The sequence below is a fragment of the Netta rufina genome (assembly GCF_964035555.1).
Source record: "Netta rufina genome assembly, chromosome: 1".
Classification (NCBI taxonomy): Eukaryota; Metazoa; Chordata; class Aves; order Anseriformes; family Anatidae; genus Netta; species Netta rufina.
In genome coordinates, this window is record NC_140123.1 from 70,471,968 (window position 1) to 70,494,934 (window position 22,967).

Here is a 22,967-nt window from a genome sequence, read left to right on the forward strand (position 1 = left end):
CGTTGTGTGGAATTTCAAACGAAAACCAGTCCCGATAAACTAGAAGCACAAATTACTTGTGTTAGGAGCTGTCCTCCTATCACACAAAACATTCTCTTGGAAAACCGTCATGCAGTCACGGAGGACAATACAAGATGTTCTCTATAAAGCAAAACCTCCACTCAGTCAAACAAAAAAGAACATGCTACAGGATAGTAGGAAGTTTCCTAGTGCTATATACAAAAAAAAAAAAAAAAAATGGTTGTAGCTTTGAAGAACCTTTTGAGACCTCCTGTTCACACAAGACTCACAACATTCCTCTTCATGTGAAGTAACACAGCAACTCACAGCTGCAAAGAATTGTTTCGTAACACAAGCCACAGTCTCATGGCTGGTAGTAAGTACTCTACTTCCATAGCAGGAACATCTCTCAAGCTTTAATAAATTACCAATTAGGTTCCAGCAGAAATACATGCACTACGGTGGAATTACAATTATTATATCGTTTATTTATTCAAATAAATAAAAAGGTAAAAGGTAAAAAGGTGATTGATGTTCTCTTTTAACATAGAGGTGTATTGATGCCGGAACTACAGAGAAAATTCCATAGGGAGAAGACAGGGCAAGTCATCTTGAGCAGAACAAGCCCCACGTTTACTTCTCTAAACATGTACCCTTCTGTATTATGATCTACCTCTTTACAAGAAGTTAGTTATTAGATAAAAGGTTTGTTTGCAAACTGCTTTGAAGTAGGGTCAAGTCATATCTGACCACCTCAAACACCTCAGCAATCCAGTAGTTAAAATTAATATATCACGCACTGTGATCTTGATCATGCTTAAACTGACAAGAGTTTATTGCTAAAATTAGTAAATATTGATCATTTAAATTCAAAATACTGGTATTTTATGGTCTGCAATAATATCCTTTACTTAAATTGATGTTGTATTTTGTTATACCAGTTTATTGTAACAGTCTTAATTGTTCCCTAAGAACATTAAGCAAATATGATTCCTCTTCTCAAAGGAAGAAGAGGCTAAAATGAACTCAACAAAACTTTTGAATAATAAGAATTGCCATACCACTCCACATTGCCATGTGACCTATTCAGAGCTGCAAAATTAACGGAAACAGTAAATCAACAATTATTTATAATAGAAAAAAAAATCCTTTATACAGCATGAAGTACAGTTTATATATTTTCAAATGAGACTGTTTACAAAGGATGCATTTTACACTGCACGTTTTTTGATGTTAAAGCATATACATACAGAGAAAAGTATAGCCACAACCAACACACTTAAATACCTGTACAGTATTTACATTTTAACATACTTTACACAACTCCAAACCATCAGTATTATTTAGCTAGACACATTTCAAAATGGGGTGTAAAATGCTCACAGTTAACAACGGAAATTCAGTGTAAACGCTGCTTTCAGTTGCTTAGTAGTTCAGGTGCAAGCGTTAACTTTGTTCCATGCCAGCCATCAGTGACAAAGCTAAGGATTCCACTGTGAAGCAAACCATCAAAAAGTTAGTATTTGCAGTCTGCAAACATTCACTGCAATATTCAGTGCTGTAGTTTAAAAAGAAAGATACCAGTTTATTTTTAAAATTTTAACATTTCAGGATTTAAGATGGTAAGACATTTAAAACTTTACAAATCTCTGACATTTCAGGCAACATTGCCATTTTTGTTACCACCTCAAATAACTAATGGAAAACTGAAAAGAACTGTCAAGAAATGAGCTAACTGCCAAGAAATATTGATGTCTGTAAATAAAAAAAATGAATAAAAGTTGGGGGGAGTTATGTGCAGTAAGCCATTCTCACAGACAGTTCTTACATACAAGGTCTTGTAGCTAAACAGTGCTGATATAAGATATAAACCTCTTTCAGAAGCCCATCCTGCTTCCTTTTGGAAAGTACTGCTCTCAAAGAAGCAGCAAGGTGAATGTGCATGTACATCCCAGCTAACCCCATTCAGAAGTTGCCCCCTTATCTCAAACAGGCATTGATTGGCAATTTAAGCTAATATCAGTATGCAAGTGGAAGCACAGCCACATCCTCCTCTGCTGTTTCTGCTACTGATGAAGCAGCCTCCTACATGGATGGGCAGAGCCAAGAGCTCTGAGCAGCTGTACCTAAGTCATCATAATACTAAAACTTTATTTGTTTAAGATGTATCACAGCTGTCTGTCACCCAGCGACATCAGAAAGAATGCTTTTATATGCTCTCCAGGTCTTGGTTTCATTTATTCATGTAGAAGACTGCCTGTTACTCTCTTGGCTACATCAGCCATTTTTTCCTCAAGCAAAGAGGTAAACTGAAGGTAGTTGTCATAAAAAATAAAGTATGGTACGCATACTCCAAGAATAATGATTGAATTTATTAAAAAGTAAGGCTTCACGCTTCCCTGAATACCTTTCACAAACTAAATATTTTAAGATGTATGGACAAACAGATTAAAATATATTCATAATAAAGCTTGTGTCCCAAGAAGTGTAGGTTTACGAAAAGCCTCATGTACTTACAGTGAGGAAAAGAGCCTCGACAGACAGCTTTGTTGAGGACAGTTACAAGAAACATGTGACAGTTTTTAAAATCAGATTCCATCTTCTCTATGGATTCCATCCTACAAAACAGTTTAACAGAGGTACACTTAACAGCTGAACAACTGTTATCTGCAAAATATAACCACAACTTCCCAGTGAATGACTAGAGTGCTCTTTGCACAGCAATCTGCCTTGAACTCACGATATTTCAGTTATGTCTGTGTATAACACTTCAAGAAAACCCGGGCAATTTAGACAGGAGTGCCTGAGCGCTATCGTGATGGCATTAGGAATGATTTCTTTATCCCCCTAGAGATTTTTACATTTACTAGGAGGAACTGTGTGGTTCCAACTGACAAGAACTACTATTCCTATGATTCACTGGAATTTCAGCACAGCCATCCCTGGTCCCTATTGTCGGAGCAATATTCCCACTTCTCAAAAACCATTTAATGAAGTCAGCATCTGGCTGCCTACAACTTTACATCACAGCTAGGAAACTCCATCATAAACCAAACCCTTGAACCTCTCATTTTACCATTATGAGCAAACATCATTGAAAAGAAAACCCTCTTTGTTGCTATGCTCTACAATCTTTTCAAGACTTTACATTTAAAAGTTACGTATGAAGCACACTTTTAATTAGTAAATACTGAATATATACACTGACATCGGTGCACAAAACTTGCTATGTTCTATTTATTTTTCTATCCAAAATACATTTCACTTTTTAAAAATAAACAGTAATTAGCCTCTGGTATCTGGTGTTAAAACACTGAGCAAACTCCCGTTATTTCACGGGCAAAAAAATCTCAAAAGCACATTCTGAGCTGTGAAATCATGACCATGTAGAATTTTAGGTATGTATACTTACTTCCAAGCCCCCAAACCAGCCTGCCAACGGTCTGCAAACATCAGTACCAAATTTAACACTTTCATTATAGCTTCTTTCACAAAGCTAACCTAAAGTAACAATCAAACAAAAGGAACAGCAGTCAGAAATTCATAGTTAAGCATCATTTTCATTATTACAGATACAAAGGCATCCCATGCCATTTAATCTGATCTACAAAACACAGTCTCCTAGGTACACGGCGAGTCTTCACATTTAAGATGTGTTTTGTATTTGCTCTCTCATTCATTTCTGTGATTATTTCGATGAGGACTAGTACAGACAGCATGTGGAATAGAAGGCTACAGCCTTGAATCTCCATTTCCTACCACACCAATATATACAATCCTCGTTACATTTCCAGGTCTTGGTTTCTTCAAATCCCAACATCTCTTCTCTCAAAACCAAGTAAATTAAGTGAAACCCAGTGTAAAGAATTTCATTTTATCTTCTCTTCTCTCCTTCATAGAATTGGAGCTGAGACTTGCAAGAGAAACTGAATCACAGTGTTAACTCTGGATGAGCTACCATTTCCTTTAGGGGACCCATATACTGCTACCTATGTATGAACTGCAAAATAGGCATCATAGTTAGTACTAAACCATTTTCTTGTCCTGCTAACCTCAATGCACTAAATATTCCATTTTTTTTTACACACCTTTTCTCTCAGCAGGCAGCGATCATGGATTGTAGATAGGTATCTGTAATGAATCTTTATCAACTGATCTAAATCTTTGGCTTCTTCTACCTGGTGCTGAAACTCCAAGCCCGTACTGTGAAGAATCTTAAGGAGAAGACCACAGTTATTAAATTCAGTGTTCCACACAAGTGCTTACGACTCTCTTTCAAGACTTTTTCAAGAGGGGGAGAAAGAGCCTATAATTGCTCCATTCATTTGCTCTGCCCTTTCCAATTGCATCTTTCAGGCTCAACCTCCCTGCTACCATCAACACAGTAAAAACTTCAAGTTCTTCTCACAACTCAGTGACATTCTTCACTTAAATAAGAACATTGCCACTGCAGAAAGGCAGGCATACTATCCCCAGAAGAGTTGATTTAGAGAATATTGATTTCATAAAAGATCAAAAAAGGCAATAGTAAAGCAGATATGAATCTAGAGGCATTACCTTTGTTTTTGAGAGGTTATACATACACATTTGGATCAGTACACTAGATATTTTTGAGAAGGATCAATTTAAATAAAAATGTCTTTCGGAATACTTTTGAAAGTATAATATCTCTTAAGAGATTCAACAGCTTAAACAAACATATGTTGACATGACTGAACGCTAGGAACATAACACTGGGAGAAACAACCAAAAAGAAAAGAACTAATTATATCAAAAGATTCATCCACATGATGAACTTCCAAAGTATTTTTAGAATTACTGATTTTAAATGGCCAAATAAATACTGATATATTTTAAGCTCAAATCACTTTGTAGAACGGACATTAGAATATGATCTTGCTTTTTATTTGCATGTATTTGGTCTCGGTAGACATAAAGAAAAAATAATACTGCATCTTCAGTTACAAGTTCGTAGTATAAATGAAATTATGATATAAGACAAACCCTCGTCATGATGTAGTTGTGCAGACTGTTAACAAAATGCATAAGTTTCACTCTTAAGAGGAACATGCGATGTATTTGTTGTTTTATACTTTCTGTTTGCAGTCCAAATAGAGGAAGTGTTCCGTGTTCTAATAAAGTTCCTTCCTTAACCTGTGAGTTTTCTGCAGCACTGACTAGTTCTAAAAAGAAAATGCAAAAGTATTTAAATGAAGCATTTATGAAGACAAACTGTGGCTAAAATGTAACTTGAAACTAATTTTTATTTCTTATTATTCTGTGAGACACACAATTTTTTTCTTGCAATTCAGGTGTTTTATTAAAATATAGCAGCAATATATTGAAATAGTTTGAAAATACATGCACCATGCAATTTGATAAATACTAGAATAGGAAGTGCTATTTAAAAGCTATTTATGTGAAAGGAAAACACACAACTATATTAAAAATAAACGTGTATACTATCTCCACAATGGGGAAAATACTAGAACAAAAATATGTACGTAAAGTTTAAGTTTAAACAACAGAAAACTTTCAGGAAAAGAATTAGTTAACTGATATACAAAACATAAATGAAGCATCAACTTTCTAATTTGTTTTTCTAGACAAGAATTTTCTAGGACAAGAACTTATATGAGAAAGGAAAAGCATAATCCAGTGAAGGAAGACACCAAAATATCTCTTTTTACAACCCCCAAATATTTAAATTATAGTTTCAAGTATCAATTCCTGTCTAGCTTACTGTTTCAATCTCAGAGTATTTTTTTTCATTTTGTTTCCTTAATTTGTTTGCAAGATATTACTGATAAAACTTGGGCTATAAATAAAGCAAAACACTAGGGTGCAGCAGACAGACATTTCAACAGCAAAGTCTGAAGAATGAAGCAAGTTTCAATATAAACTAACCAGACCTGAACCACAGAGACAACAGGAATGCATGGATAAACAGTGTCATCCCTAAGGCTGAAACAATGTGAAAAGTATGCCCTGCTAAATAGATCTGATTTCTGAAATTAATACGTATTAGTATTTTATAGAATGAATCAAACTTCTAACTGGTTAATACTAGTTAAAACTGAAGAAGGCAGCAGACTATTTATACCCTTAGGCCACAGAACAAGTTGTTAGAGTATCTTTCACTGAAACAGTTTCTTACCATCAAATCGTAAAACATCTAGGCTATACTTCGCCCACTTTATTTGCAGCAAGAGCAGAAATACTTGATTGTAAATTTTTTGGCACTCTAAGCTTATAACTATATCCACAGGCCAAGGAACCTAAGAAGAGCAGAGGATAGGACAGAAAGACAAGGCAAGAAAAGTTAAGTCACTTTAACGCAACACTTTAAATCTGTTCTAGAATTAAAATCACTGCAATATTAATTTACTACACTTTACCTTATAACTTAATGTCAGGCCATCTAAGGTGTGGACAGGAAGTTTCTTTTTAGCTGTGTCAACACTTTCAAATGATATAGACAACCTATGCAAAGAAAGAAGTGCTTTTATTGATGGTGATCTGTTTTAAATCACTGGCTACCTCCATCAGATATTTTCAATTTCTTATCATTAAATATCAATTGTCTAATTTAATTAGGTAGAGGTGTGTAGAAAGAAGCTTTAATGAAGCTCAAAGCTTCATTAAAACAGATGTTTGTAATGAATACGCAATAATTAGCATTGACCTATGCAAGTGAAGTATTTTACTATGGGCAGATGTGATAGAAACCGTAACTAAAGTGTATTTTACAGGATTTTGCATTTTACCTTGAACTGTCCTCTGGATAACGTTGCCCTACTGCTTCTTGAAGTTGAACATTTAAGAAAGCAACATTCTGCCACGTTTCTTTTTCTCGTATTTTGTCAAAAATGGATGTATAGAAATCGTACATAGTATCACCAGCTTCGAGCAAGAAAAAGTTTCTCATTGCTTGCAAGTATTCTACAAGCCTAAACAGGGCAAGATACAACATTTTTGAAGGCTTAATCATACAAGCAAAATCAAATAGTTGTTACAGAACAAAACATTAAGAACTCTTCATTACAAAAATTCAGTATTGAAAAGAAATTCAATGAAATCCACACAAAATCCTATGCTTACCCCTCAGGCAGCCTTCAAGTACATTCAAATAAAACAAAATAACCATCCCATTATTTCTCGTAAGTTTGAACAACACGCTACCTTCAACAGAAGTGCTCAAGGAGTTCAGCCTTCTTACAGGCTAGGCTATTCTCAAAGACAGCTTTAGCAATCCCATCCCTCTTTCTAAACAGAACTTAGGAAAGGAGATGAAATTTCAGGGAGAGTTCTGTGTAGTAAGAGACTTCAATACGGAGCTCCAGAAAGTGATCAAAGTGATTTTAACTACTTTTTCAGAAACAAAGACTATAAAAATACATTAAGTACTACAGACAGATTAAAAGCACAGTGACTTCATTAAGTACTTTAGAGAGATTAAAAATCAGTGACTTATGACCATCTAAAATATAAAAGGAATAGTCATTTTCACTTTATGTAGTAAAAAAAACAAAAACACACTAATATTGTTTCGTATAATACAAATTTTACATTACTGCAATTGAATCTCATATTAAATAAATCTATTCTGGCCTCCTAAAATTCGCCTTCCAGTTTCAAACAGCAACACTATTAAAAATACGATCTGAAACAACTTCCCTATTAAACAACCACTCAAGACAAACAACGGTTTTGTTGTTGATTCAAGTCAGACTAAAGCTTCACTCACGACAATGTTAAATCCCCCTTTCTTTGCTAATGGTTTTTTTGGTGATTAACAAATTGCAGAAGAAATAAAACACACTTTGAGGCTTTTCAATCAAAATCTTTAAAATAGAAATTATGTTTTTAGTATGTAACATATCACTGGTAAATAAAAATGTTGAGGAAAACTGATTTACTTTCTTACCTATAATCCTTCTTTAGAGTTTGCATCAGATTACCACAGCATTCCAGGTACTGCTTGTCTATGTGAGGATAAAGGCAAGACCTCAAAGTCAACTCAAAAGTCTGGCAGGTGACCGATTCTGAGGATCTATCCACACAAACGTCCCCACCAGTAAACTTCTCGTGAAAGTCGCTCTGTTCCAAATATAATCTTCAAAATAAACACACTACTTAGGGAAGAAGGCACATAATTCCTACAACATATAAAAATGTCATACCTTTGAAAATCTTACTCGAAATTGGAGCTTCTACTCTAAAAAAAATACTGCAGAATAAAAGCTGGTTTGGAACTGTTAATTGCAACTGTTACATTAAAAGAGTTACAGTTATATAGCTATATAATTATATAATGTTACAGTTATATGAGATTTATAATATGATATTATAACTGGCCATTCTTGTTAGTTTCAACACATAATGACCAAGCATAAGAGCATGAAAAAGAACAGCGCACTGTAATCACAAAGGAATAAATAATAATCAAACACTGAAATAACAACATCAGGTTCAAACAGATTAATAAACCCTTTATCATTATCAACTTTTTAAACCATGTTACGCATATGGAGTAGCCAGATGAACTGCCAGGTAAAGAAAAAAAGGCACAAATCCAGATTTTGCATGAGACACCTTAAATATGGGATACTTGTATAATCTGTAATATTATTCCATGGGAAGAGCGTGTCTGTGGGCAGCCTACATCAAGTAAGTAGAGTTATTTTGTCACAGAAAAAAAAAATTATAACAATTTTTGAAAATCTGCTCAGTAGCTGAATCAACTGTAAGAGGAAGCCTGCTTCATTGCAGATACCGACTGGATGAGTCAGACATTGAAATAAACTTACTGTCAGCTTTAACAACCAGATCAGTCGCAATGAACAAGAGAAGTAATAGAGTCTTATCTACTCTTAATTATGATTTCTTTAAAACAAACTCCTTCTAAGACTGAACTGAAAGCACATGATTGATAGCTGGTATTTAGCAAATACATAAATAGCTATTTCTTATTTGCAATGACAAAAAGGAAAGATGTTTAGAGTTAGCCTTTCCTGCTAATTCTCAAGACATTTATAATCTGTGTGACTTCCCTCTTTATGAAGAATAACAATGTTTATGCAGTAAACAAGAATTTTCCAAGGCTTTTAAATTCTCTAACACCACCACACACAAAGCTGCATTTTTCAGAGAATACGCACCAAGTATACAGAACACAAACTTCAAGCAAGCACATTGAAGTTTAGATTTTACAGCTATATTCATTACTAAAACACCTATCTGTGTGCTAAAAAGGTTATGAAAAAGATTACTCCCTCTCTATGCTAACAGATGTCAATAGGAGATTCCTCACTGATTTTAATTGTTTTTCTTTAACTAAGCACACGTGTAGTGTTTATTTAGATCCTGCCACTGATTATTAGCACTCTTTACTGTGTTTGCTTTTTTACTGCAGCAGCAATAAAAATTTGGGTTTACCAAATATCACTAAGTAGAACACTGCTCTCAACAACACCGCAGGAAGATCCTTCTTAGCAAGTGGTTGTTTACTTACCTAGCAAAATTAATAGCCAGCAGTGGGTCATGGACATCATCCAGTTCCAAGTGTCTTTCTGCTATAGATTGCATCTTTATCAGGCTCTGCTTTGTGGCCTGCTGTTCTGTAATAATATCTGGAACAGACTCTTCCCCATGCCGCAGGCGAGACTGCACTGATTCCAAGAACAGCGTATACAAACTCTTTCTTTCAGCATCTAAATTGGGCAACACATTTCATGGTGAGACTTCATTCTAGAAGATAACATCGCCACCACTCAAGAAGAACTGTGGAATCTCGTATTTTCTTGATATATTTTAGCAAACTACGTTTTGGCCGCTATTCAAGAAAGTACTCAAGTACATAGTTAGAACTAAGTATTGCCAAATCAGGAGGTCTAATGCTTAAAGTCAGGTATAAGTTCAAATGCGTTGCTGATCAGAGACTGTCAGAGAACTTCTTCCTCCAAGCACAAAGGCAATTAATTCTTAGCACCTAAACAGCCCTGCAGCCTTCACTAGAAAAAATTACATTCTCACATCAAAGGGGGGAAACGAGCCTAGATATTCCAAAACAATTCAATTATCTCTATTAAACATACAGAAACTGAGTAAGCAAAAAATGTATTTTGACTTTTCTGAAAAAGCAACATTGGTTATACTGCTGTGTTCTTTTACAATCATTCAAAAAATTCCTAAATAAAAAAACCTATAAAAATGTCAATATATCTTTCTTCTAATTATTAGTATGCTGCTTTTTTAAAGAAGTTGTGTGTGCTACCTCAGAATTATTCAATCACTTAGTAATGAAAAGCAACTACTTATTAAACCAAAACAGTTTTACTGTTAGAACACAAAAACTGTTCTTGTCTGTCTCATAACAAATTAAATGTGCTTTGAAAGCATATGAAAACAAGTTTAAGAAAGCAATATTGGAAGCCATAAAAAGGGAAGGGAATGCTCAATCTTTGTTTGCTTTGTTCTTGTCACTTGTTTGCCCTGGAAGATGGTTTTCACGTGAAGTTACAAACCATGACATTGACACATAACAAGGACAGTTAAATTATTCTAAAGCTGCAGAAAAACAATTACATAGAATACATCCATGCTATTAGATAGCCTACTGCATGGCATTTGACAAACTGACACCTCACCCCTCGATGCAGCCTGCTGCGGAGAGCCATCTTTGCATTGAAGATTCTTCAACAGCTGCATGGATTTTCCAGCCATGATGATTTGCTTCAGCACAGGTTTCAGAAAAGAGACCATAGTGTGTTGCCTGCTTGAAGGGGCTTGGTCACTGCCAGAACTGGCACTGGCATTATCACTCATCTTCTCTTCATTCTCTGTCTTTTCTGACACACTATACAATGTGTAAGTAGCATACCAAAAGTCCCTGTGATTAACTGGAACATTTTTGTTTCTGCAAAGAAGTAAAAAGCTGATGAATATTTCCTTTTTTAAAAGATGAATATACATCTTATAGTAAGTTTCATCTTTGCTCTATACTTTGCCCTTCTCTTAGGGTAGTCAGGAAGCACATCCATAGCATACAAAATAAGTTCGTATCATAAACTATCCAGACACCTCTAGAAAGGATGATAGCTTTAACAGAATAAAGAATCAGTTCACAGGAGATAAAAAATAAATAAATAAATCAAACAACACCTAACTAACCAAATACACAAAACAAGGCAGATAATTATAATTAAATTTGTGTGGGAAATTAAGTATTCACAGTGCAACGCATAACAATTACTAGTGACTGACAGGCAGATTTATTCAGGACATAAAACCCACAGAGAAGCAAGTAGTACTAGGAATGCTGAAATATTCCAGAGTAGGTGAAACTCAATTCTTAGTCCACTTTGCTCTTTTGTGCTGTTTATGTTTACATCACATGCACAGTTTAGTCTTTGAAGTTACTTGGAAAGTAACCTAAATCATGTAATTAAAAGCAAAGCTCAAATATAAGTAGGATTTGAAATCACCCATTATTAGTTATGAAAACACAACTGTAGAATGACAGAAAGAAAAGTCCAGTAGGATGCAATAAGGTTTTTTGAGTTCTCAACTACTACGGATTTCTTCATAATAATGAATTATTGAAAAATTAAAATAATTTATATTCCAGAACAATAGCTGGTATGGATCAAAATCTAAGGTAATTTCCCTAATGGGAAATCTGAAGCAATCCATAATAGAACGATTAAGAAACAAATTCTACTCAAGTGAAATAATAAACATGAAACCCTACTTTTGTTGTCACCATTTACTTCCTAGGCTCTACAGCAGGTTTTGTATTCATACTTGCACAGCATTAGGGGGGTCCAATATGAGAATCCCTACCTCTGAATGATAAATTCCTTTGCAGGATCAAACAAATTACCATGGACTATCCATTCATCCACTGTCTGTAAGTAGGGCCTCACAGTCTCAACCCAGAGAGAGAACAGAAGGGACACCTGAATTTAAAGGAAAAAGAAGAAAGTAGCTGAATGGTTTTTTTAGTATTACAAGCAATAAGGCAAAGTCTAACCTGTTAGTTGTGCTGTCCTAAGTTTATAAGAAATACGTAACTATCCTTAAAGATTTTTAAAGATAAAATATTGAACTAAAAATTACAGCTTTAGCACTCTAAATGGCAGCACTGATTGTGCAAGGTTCCCCATATGCCTTTTGTCATTGGGATTAGGCCTGAACAGCAACTTTCATTATTTTCACTCTTACAACCCTTATGCTGTAACTGATAGTCACAAAACATGCTGTGGTTTTGTAACGCAGAAAACAGGAAAACGAAAGTACACAATGGTATCTACTACATTTTCACTAGTGTAATCAGCAAGTTAATGTAAAACCCAAACTCTACATTTCAACACTAATTGATTTATGCACCTGCAGAAATAACACAAGGGGAAAGCTACTCCAAAGCTCCTTCTTTTGTAACAGCTCTCTGGCCTCTGATTCCCCACAGTTGCTCCCCTCAATCCCCAAAACGCACTGCTGCTCATCTCCTCATAAATCTTACTCTGTCCAGGTTGATTGAACTCTTCTCAGAAAACAGTAATTTCTTATGACTACCAAATCTGCCCCCTACCCCCAGTAGCTGTAAGCTGGCAAACTCACACCCCAGAAAGAAATTTAAGATATCAAATATTCTAGCATGAGAAAATGATTTCCCCTACCGTTTGCTCAGATGCTTCTCCAACACTGTCATATTCCAGAATAGCTTTGTAGAGAGTATTAAGCAGATGAGATGCTCGTACAACATTTCTAGTGTCAGGTGGAACTTCCGCTACTCCTGTGCTAAAAACTTTGTGAAGTACCTTTAGTTGTGCCAGCCGGGGAGACAGCTTATCTATCACTATTGAAAGTGTGACTGTTTTGTCTGAGGGGAGGAAGAAAAGAAAACGTATAAAGGCACATCCAGCAGAAAATCATATTCTGGCAATGCTATTCATGAGCTTTTAAAATGCAGCATAGCATCTTCCACAGTTTCAAAACATATTTGCATAATGTTTTGTGCGCTTCCCTCTTATAAAATGTACTTGTGTGCCTATTTCCTATGCACTGTACCTTTGTTGATGATGCATTTTTCAATTTCAGTAAGTTCTTCTTTAAAGCTAATGAAATATTTATATAATGCCCACATAAAAGCTTGATAGGTTCTGAATGGGGCTTCAGTAGTTTTCTTTGGAGTGGAAACAGTTCCATGCATTACATTTTCCGGGCTGTGTCCCATCACTTCATCAATAAACTTCTGTAGTCTGAACACAACTTGACCATATGCTGCTATCTGCTCCAGTACAGACCTTAGGCAATTCTAGAAAAAAAAAATGTATTTTTTAGAATCATCTAATAATAAATTGTATCTTATAAAGATAACAATTAAATCCCAAGATATTTCTTGGGAAAAGAAATTTTCTATTTTCTATTTCTATTTTCCCAAGAATTAAAATATAACGAAGTTTTGCCATCTCTATCAATTCATCACATTTTCACATACTGGAACAGGTCTTACTATTTTATTAAGTCAGGCATGTTTTGACTAAATTAAGAACAATTACAGAAACATCATTTTTCCACAAGCAGTTTAGTTTCCTATTCCCAAAAAATTGCATCTTCCTAATGACAGATATTCAGCTTAGATTCAGGAACAACTTACATGGGTTAAATGAGTTACAATAATATCGTTGCGCACAGCCACTTTGCCATCATTCAACTGAAATATGAAAAGCTTTTTCACTCCTGAAAGTAGCCTTGAAAAGAAATGAAAAAGAAATGAAAAGAGTAATGCTTTTTCACCCCTTAATGGACTCAATTATATAATTAATAACAGGATTAGCTCTCCCTTACCGTTTCATTTTTTCAAATGAAAGGGGACCACAGATCAACTACAATGCTACTGGTGCTCTAAGTTGTTGCTACAAGAACAATAAAACACTGATACCAGGCAAGCATAACCTAAAGTTCCTTTCCAGTTGAGGTATTTTTCAATAATGGGATGAGTCAAACCTACTTTGTAAAAAATGGACACAGTACTAAAATCCCTACGGGCAGGATAAGAACAAGTTGGTTCTTCTTGACAGTTAGACTTGAGGAATCAGAAGATACAAGAAGCAGTAAGCTATTTTCTTCTTTGTGAACCTGAATGGCTAGATAAATGCTAGCAGAATTTTTTCTTGTCAGCAACACTGGAAGCTAAACACTCAGTAATAATTCTTTGATCAGGTAAAACTTCAAAGATTAATCTGTTATTTCCTTGAATGAGGATACTAAAGCACTAGAAGTTAAAACACAGGTTTTGATGCTGCTCTTACCAAAGAGTTTCCCGTATAACCTGAGTTTCAGTGACTAGCGTTCTCTCTTCTGGCACATACAAAGGATTACTGGCGTACAAGTGGTGGTCCCTTGTAAAATATGAAAATGATTTAAGGGTGAGATTACAGATCAACAATCTGAAAGTAAGGATGAAGCAATAATCTTAGGGCTCAGTCCTGCTGTAATTATATCCAGGTATACACAACGCTCATGCAGACATTTTAAGTATACAAACAAGAAAAACTTTTTTTTCATACCATTTAGCAAAATACTATGGAAAGCACTCAAATACTACCCAGTTGTATATAAAAGACAAACAATTAAGCAAATACACAAATTACTGAATGAGTGGTTTTTTTGTTTTGTTTTATTATTGACCTGTGACTACTTACTATTTCATTCTCAATGCCATGAAAAGTTATGGAGTTAACTCTTGCTGTTCAAAGTACTAAGCTAAAAAGTAAAATACCAATTTCTCTAACCCACATCACAAAATTCATACTTTTTCGGAAAAGTTTGCTTAAGGACTGGAAGCTTTCACAAGCAACTAAGAACTCTTCCCTATGATCCTGCGTTGCACAATTCTTCCAAAGTATTTTTCACATTTTAGTATTCAATAATTATTTGCATCCGTAGTATTTTGAGTCATTAATATTATCAATGGCAATATTTATTATATTTAATATAATAATATAATAATTAAATATATATAATATTTAATATGTAATCATGTTAAAAATTCAAAAATCCAGATTAATACTGTTTATTTATCACACATCTGCTAACAGAACTTCATAAGAGAAGTAGTATTGCTTTATTTATGTTGCTGATTTCCTAATAATGACTGTAAACTTTGGTTCGTAACTGGCAATATAACTGACACTAAAATAAATTTAACTTGTTGATTATGAAATTCATTAAATTAAGGAACCAAAGACAAACCTAATGGTCTGTATTCATGCAGTACTGATCCTTCAGAATTTGAAGGAAAGATGATCAGGCATTGTTTTTTGTTTTTGTTTGTTTAATTAAACAACCTTCTCATTTTCTTTCCAACACCACAGAGGATGTTGGAATGTTTTTTTCCCCCATAAAATCATTGTTTAAGATTAACCTTTTAAGCAAGATACCAAAAATAAACCAAAAGTTAAATTTTAGGGAATTCGTAATTTCCAGGACCGCTTACAACCCACTTACATTAGTTCCACAGAGACCGTCAGAAGGGTCCACCCAAACAAAATCCCAACAGTAACATCTGCTTCTTTGAAAAAGGAAAACTCGCTTTCTTATAATGACAAATGTAATAAAAACTACATGCAAGGAAAATAAATTATTAAAAAAAAAGCTCGTTTGTTTATCTTATTAATTTGTACCCTTTTAACTAAATTCTGTTTCTCCCTAAATCAGTAGAAACTATACTACCTTTTCACTTTAACAGTCAAGATGCTTCATAAAGTCATTATTTAAAATTATATGCCAGTAAGGAATATGTAGGTGGTATTGTTTTCTTACCAGACCGCAGCCAGGTTGGAATGCAAGTGCAAACTATGTGAAAAACGAGGAGCTCTTCCGGTCCAGTACTGAGGAACTACATGCTGCTCCAGCCAGCTGCGGGCATCAGGTTCACCGACTGTGAAAACATTGGATAGTGAGTGGGGTATTTTTATTTGTTTGAGAAATGCTTATAAAAACACAGGAGAAGTTATTAATAAGCCTATGCACTCAGCTGCAGAAGCACAGATCTTTTGAAATAAATCACAAATTACAGCTACTTCTCTGTGCTCACTTGCATGATACCATCATGCACAAGTTATGTGACACAGAGACACAGACGTATCTTATCTCCTGAAAGTTAAGGAAAAGTCCTAGAAAATAAACTCAGACATTTATATAGTTTTCAATTCTTTGTCAGAGAATGTGCTTCAGGCAATTGTTAAACAATATATACAAAACTTAAGCTGACTTAAAAAAATAAAGTGCCAAATATTTTTAGCTTTTTCTCTTTGTTCCTTTTTACTATTCATTCAGTACATTACCTAAAAATGTTTTTCTCTTAAACGTGATTAACAAGAAAACTATACCTAACCCTAGTTAGGTAGCTACTGATTATAAGCCTTATGAATATTACAGTCTATTTATACAAGGTATTTTGTGTCCTATATTATTCTACACAAAAATATACAGCTACAGTTAATATCGCCCGAAGCTATCCTAAAGTGGTGTTTGAATGACAAAAAACTGGTGTTTGAATGACAGAACGGATTTTTCAAAAATGCTTCATATCTACGACTGAGTCAACTGTCTGTTGTCAATCACATTATTTCAGTATTCTGATACTTTAAAATAAAAATTTACATTATACCCGTAAAACTGCATGTTACATTTACTGTGTAAGTTCTCATTTCTATCTTGGAATATTTATGTGTATTTCCACACAAATAAGCAGAAGCCTTCTCCATTAGTATCAACAGAAATCAAATCAAGCCTTCCATGTTGTTACTTTACTGTTAAAAATTAAGCAAGTGGTAGTGCCAGTAAGGTGCATCTTTAAATTACAATTCTAGGTCTAACAGTATCTCACTAAATAATAAAAAAGGAGCATTAGCTTGTTAAATTTGAGCACATATGATTATAAGAACTACAGTTTAATCTAACCTTTCCAGGAAACATTAGGTACTGTTTTCTTGTTTGGATCTTGGTCTTCTAAAGGTGTCCTGTCCACTTGAATACCCGAGTCCTCCCTGCTCAAAGGCTGAGTATCTTCCTCCTCTTCACTTTCTCCAGACCAATCCTAGCAAGTGTAACAAAACCCAGCGTAACAGGCAGATCTATATTCAGTTTCTATTGATCTGTGAAGCTGAACATAACCTATTATTTGTTTTCACTATAAAGCCAATTCACAACACTAAAACTAACGTAACTGTCTCCCAGAGTTTAAGTGGTTTAAGTTATATTAACAATAAGGCTGCATGTCTGAGGTGGAAGAAGCATTTGTTTTTATCTGCAAGGAAATCAAACACAATTGGTCTTAGGTATAGCATAAAGCACATGCTACTGAATTTGTGCAACATATTCCACGTGCCCACAATCACACGAGAGAAGGCTCCAACAACACTACTGTGCTGTTCAAAGTTATCAGGAGAACATCTCCTGAGACTCAAAAATGTGATATGAACTCCTGAACTTCCTCTACTCCCTACTTAGTGCCATACTGGTTACTTCTCACAATATTGGTAAGCTTCTAAATTCCAGAAGCCTTTGTTACGATGATGAGGGAAATCCACATATATTCTATTAATTTCAGCTAGTACTGTGAAATTATTACTTGAGAATCTGCTGTTGTACTTATCTCCTCTTGTCATAATATATCCTATGTTGGTGCTAAAACATTGTCATACCCCTCCATACCAGGGACAGCATTGGTTAAGCCTTGCAATTGCCTGTTAATTAGGAGAGAGGTCAGAAGAGCACACTGGCTGCCAAAGGAAAGCTTTTTTTTTTTTTTTTTTTTTTTCCAAAAAACCTTTCAGGGGAATTGGAGCTTGGGAGTGGAAGCGCGTTTAACTGTAGAACTACAGGATGCTCTGATGAGGAGCAGGCAGAAGGGTCAGCAGAAAGGGCCAGCTTAGTTGCTGAACTAAGTCAGAACAGGGTCAAGAACAAAAGCACTTGCATTATTGATACTCTGCTTGGGTCTGTGTGTATTTCACGGTATTAAGTTAGAAGCAGCACAGTAGGGAATCCTGTGAGAATTGATCTAACATAGCATAGAAGCCAGGGCAACTCAACCAAATACATTAAAATAGTTTATACACTTACTTTTTTTTACCTTAAGAAATTACTTACCGGTGAATCCGCACCCGGGCCAAGGTAAATTTCTTCTCCTTCCAACAAATACTTTCCCCAGTCAAATTCTTCTTCCTTTTCTAGAAGTATAAATAAGAAAAATATTAAGTATCACATAACTCTGTCTTCTTTAAAAACATTTCCAAAGTTATAATTACCTTTTTACTCTAAATCTAAAACAAAAGGCATTCCCATCCATTTCAGGTTACACCACCACTCCTTTAACAAGGTTATACACTTTCAACGCAACACACAAATTGTGGTAATGACCACGTATATTCTTTATTTATTCATTCTCAATTCTTTTGTTTGTACACTCAAAATATGCAGCAAAGCGTGCCACCAGCATATTTATCTCTACTACATACACTACCCTACACTTCATTCCTGGAAAAACATGCAAGGATGCAACGTATTACTTATTGTAACTCATCTCGTTTAGCTTGGCAGAGACATTCTGAATTTGTAATTTGCCAATGCACAAGCATACTGGACTGTAACCAACAATAAAGCAAGGGTCATCTTACTCTCCGAAAAAAAAAAAGACACCACATATCAATGACGTGATGTGTAATACTTTAAAAAATAACAAGTCACACTTACAATATATTATCTGAAACATGAAGCTTACTCAACTGTAATTAGTGCTGTTTGAGATAACCTCTTCATATTCACATTCCTGGAAGGGGCTGAAAGTGCATTCAAAACACCGCCGAGGGAATGTGCAGAGATCATTCAAAAAGGAATCTTAAGATGCAAGATTTTCTTTAGGTTAGTCTGAAATATTCTTCTTTCGGTCTATGATACAACACTGTAAACAAATGGGGGATGGTATCCACTCACACTTAAGCACAAGCCTCATTTTTAGGCACTGAGTGAAACAGTCCTACTCTGGAATGCAGGCAACTGGGATCTCCCTCTGGAAACCTTCCAAGGCATTTAGCTTTCCTTGACTACATTGGGAACATAGGAATTTATATTACCAGAGCTGGTTCAACAGACCTCCTATTAAGGTGCAAGACAGAGACTGAGGACAGAAACCAGTTGTCTACCTTTGAGTGTGTAAGCTGCTGAACAGGTAGAGAACATTAGTAAGTGACAGCAGTACAAGGCAGAAACAGTTCCCAAGGTGCTTTCCTGACTGGAAAGCTTAATTATGCAATGTAACATAAATGGGGTAGGAAAGGCTACTTGCAGGCTATATAAAATGTATAAATCATAAAAAAGACAATCAATAATACATCTCAATGTGAAGGAGATAATAAAATGGAGAGGAAAAATGGCCTTCTTATCAGATTGCATTAATTGAGCATATCTTTAACTAGCAACACAAAAAAAAGCTTTAAACTTACCTGTCTCTTTTTGTCTTGGTTTTTCCACATAGGTGGTGTTGGATGGAGAATCAGACAAACACAACAGAAGAGACAGTATGGAATAGTGTGTATCTGTCTTTAAAACACATTAAAAAAAAAACAAGTCAATAAGAGGACTAAATGATTTTGGTTAGGAACAAATACAGCCTATTATCCGTAGGAATGCTCCGCATTAATTCCTGCAGAGACTGGCGTTATGGTCTATTTCCTGATACCTGCTTAGAGCACAACCACTGCTATCAGAAGTGAGTTTTTTTTTCTTTGGCCTTATTCTGACTTTCCACAGCTCTTCAGCAGACCATTTGAAATGGTCAACAGCCAGATGGATTTCTGCTATCTACATTCTTTAAGAAAAAAACTTTTTCAAGTCTTAGAATACTTGGGACATTCAAGTATTCAATATTCAAGTAGAATACTTGGGACATTCAAGGACATGGAGGTGCTTGAGCGGGTGCAGAGAAGGGCGACGAAGCTGGTGAGGGGCCTGGAGAACAAGTCCTACGAGGAGCGGCTGAGGGAGCTGGGCTTGTTCAGCCTGGAGAAGAGGAGGCTCAGGGGTGACCTTATCGCTCTCTATGGGTACCTCAAGGGAGGCTGTAGCGAGGTGGGGGTTGGCCTGTTCTCCCACGTGCCTGGTGACAGGACGAGGGGGAATGGGCTTAAGTTGAGCCAGGGGAGTTTTAGGTTAGATGTTAGGAAGAACTTCTTTACTGAAAGGGTTGTGAGGCACTGGAACAGGCTGCCCAGGGAAGTGGTGGAGTCACCGTCCCTGGAAGTCTTCAAAAGACGTTTAGATGTAGAGCTTAGGGATATGGTTTAGTGGGGACTGTTAGCGTTAGGTCAGAGGTTGGACTCGATGACCTTGAGGTCTCTTCCAACCTAGAAAATTCTGTGATTCTGTGAAGTATAAAGTGCTTGTGTGGGCTTTTAATCTTATTTAACTCTCAAAACAAGAACAACTAAAGGTACTTACTCAAAAATGTAGAGTACATGCAGTACAATAAGTCAAGATACGTGTACATTATTGAGGGCTCAAGAGCTGAAGAAACTTCCAGTTTTCAAAAGGCCAAATTCATTATTAAACTATCACACTAGAAAATGTCCAAGTGAGACAACTTTCACCGTTTCCATCCAGACCGCATCCTAAACAGATTTGATGCAAAGTGCACCAAAGGCAAAACACACACATGGTCTCAACAAAGAAGCTATGGGACAGGAACACTCCATTTGGGAGTACTAAAACCAAAAACTGCAGTCTTGTTACTTAAGTGCAAGAACTTCAGTTCAGCCACTGTTTTAGAACAGACAGGAATTCAGCTGCAACATCTGTATAACGTTGACTGCAAAATGTCTGCTCTGCAGCAAAAAGATTACCTTTAAGTCATCCAACTGTGCATGCTGAAACCCTGAAAAAAACGATAAACCTATTTCTAAAACAAACGGGAAAGCTACAACCCTGCAAATCCATGACTTGAACAGCAACTGCAAACCTCACTGTTAAGTCACCAAAAATTTCCAACTCAACAGTACAACAGAAGCCCGCTTCATGAGTGTAAATGCAAGGGTGGTGGAAAAAAGAAGGAAATTGAGACATACATACTTTTGTTTCTTCAACATTTGGGAGTGGTGAGTTCAGAAACTTTTCTGTTAGTCTCTTCCAGCTTGCAGCTTTTCCAAGGTCAGAATGAACTATCAATTTTTCATGTATTCTAACGAAAAAAAAGTTTCAATAACACTTCAAGAAAGTTAACTCCTCGATTATTAGTCCATAAACATGAAACTCACCCTTCTATTGTCCTCTCTACTTTATGACTGTTCACATCCAGAAAACGGTGAAATCTGTGTAAGAAATCTGTATCAGAATAAGTTTGAAAAGGCAACTTATGAAAGGAAGAAAATAAAGCTGATTTACATACATGATGACAACTTCATTATCTTAATATATTTTCCTTTTAATAAAGCATGTTTAGTTCTGCAACATCATTAAACATCAACAGAATTTAATCTCCGTGCCTCTGATCTCAGCAAGGATTAACTACAATTGACCTTAAAGATGGAAAAATTGAATGCAGATTATGTTTAAGCAGCAATTTCAACTGAATGGAAAATTACTGCTGTAACAGCAAAGCAAGCAATTAAAATGTGTCGTCAGTTAAGTCAAGCAGAACAAGGAGATGAAGAACACTATTGTCAAAGGCATCTGTGTCAAACACACAAAAATCATCTGGGACTTGCACCACCAGCACAGGCAGAACATCCACAAGGGAAGGCCTGTAAAACCCAAAAGAAGCTCCCTTAAAAATGGCAAAGGAGGATGCCTAAAAGAAAAGAGAGCCTAATCAATACACAGGAAGGTAAAACAAAGGTACGTGAATTAAAAAATAAAAAACTTGTAAAAGGCACAATAGACTTTGAAAGAGAAATTAAAATAGGAGTAAGTTTCTTTGCATATATATATATATGTTATATAGATAGAGAAACCATGAAGTGGGACTTGACAGCAGTGAGCACAAGGTACCCAATACACAGGCCCTCAAACCCAGCCTAATATTTTGCCTTAGTTTCCATTAACAACTGGAACAAAAACAGGGAGAGAACTCGTATGACTGCAGAGAGAAATGAAAACTAACTGCATCTGAGTGAGGGGGGTGAAAGTCAAGTTCAACAGCCTGAATTTCGACAGACAACCTAGAATCACCTCCAAGCGTCACAGCAACGAGCTAGAACATGAAGCTGCAGGCCTGGCAGCGAGGATTTCAGCAAGCATGTGATGCTTCTGCAGCAAGGAAGCACTGCCTGTGATGTTGGGATACGTTACAGAAAATATTTGTGGTGAATAAGGAAAAGCTGTGGCAGACGGCAGGGACAGCACCAGCCCTGCCCCCTGCCCTCCCCCTCCCCTCCCCTCCCCTCCCGTCCCTCCCCAGCGGCTCGGGGCGGACCTGAAGTTGGACCATGCGAAATCCAGCGCCGTCTGGAACCGCTCCAGCTCCGTCTCCGGCTCCTGCTCGGTCCCCGTCTCCCGCGGCGGCTCCCTGCCGCCGTGCAGCCCGGTGATGCTGCGCACCAGGGCGCGGACAGCCCGCTCCTGCTCCTGCTCGAAGCGGCTGCGGCGCCCGGGCGAGGCGGGGGCCGCCATGGCGGTGGCTGAGGGGATGGGGGGGGGGGGGAAAGCGCCTGCGGGAGGCGCCACAGAGCCGCCCGCAGCGCCTCTCGCGAGATTTTGCGGCGACTTCTCGCGAGAGCTCTCCCTGTCCCTCAGGGTTGAACGGGAGGGGAAAGGTGCCCTCAGAGGGACGCGGGTTCGCGGCCCCTGTCCGCCGTTATGGCGGCGGGGTGTTCGCTGGGGTTTTGTGTCTCCTTCCTCTTTCGTGGTGAAGAAAAAGAGCCTTGCTCTTCACCACGGAAGCATTTAAAACGGCACAACCAAAG

The 22,967-nt window shown here is 36.5% G+C and overlaps 1 protein-coding gene across 2 annotated transcripts; it reads right to left on the reverse strand.

Annotated features, from left to right (window-relative positions):
- Positions 1–562: 562 nt before the first annotated feature.
- Positions 563–22,674, reverse strand: TUBGCP5 (tubulin gamma complex component 5; the record flags this gene model as incomplete). 2 transcript variants are annotated; one of them, XM_084289713.1, is made up of 24 exons in its annotated part: positions 563–1,493; positions 2,518–2,618; positions 3,413–3,501; positions 4,089–4,214; positions 5,005–5,183; positions 6,158–6,278; positions 6,399–6,483; positions 6,768–6,950; positions 7,928–8,116; positions 9,515–9,713; positions 10,650–10,918; positions 11,845–11,960; positions 12,681–12,883; positions 13,072–13,318; positions 13,661–13,754; positions 14,316–14,405; positions 15,829–15,946; positions 16,972–17,107; positions 18,163–18,242; positions 18,799–18,909; positions 19,515–19,611; positions 21,136–21,244; positions 21,321–21,374; positions 22,478–22,674. In XM_084289713.1, 24 exons carry the CDS (start codon positions 22,672–22,674, stop codon positions 1,447–1,449), a joined length of 3,240 nt encoding a protein of 1,079 aa, XP_084145839.1. In that variant the 3' UTR covers positions 563–1,446. The 2 variants fall into 2 exon arrangements, with proteins under 2 accessions (XP_084145839.1, XP_084145840.1); XM_084289714.1 differs by lacking the exon at positions 18,799–18,909.
- Positions 22,675–22,967: the final 293 nt, after the last annotated feature.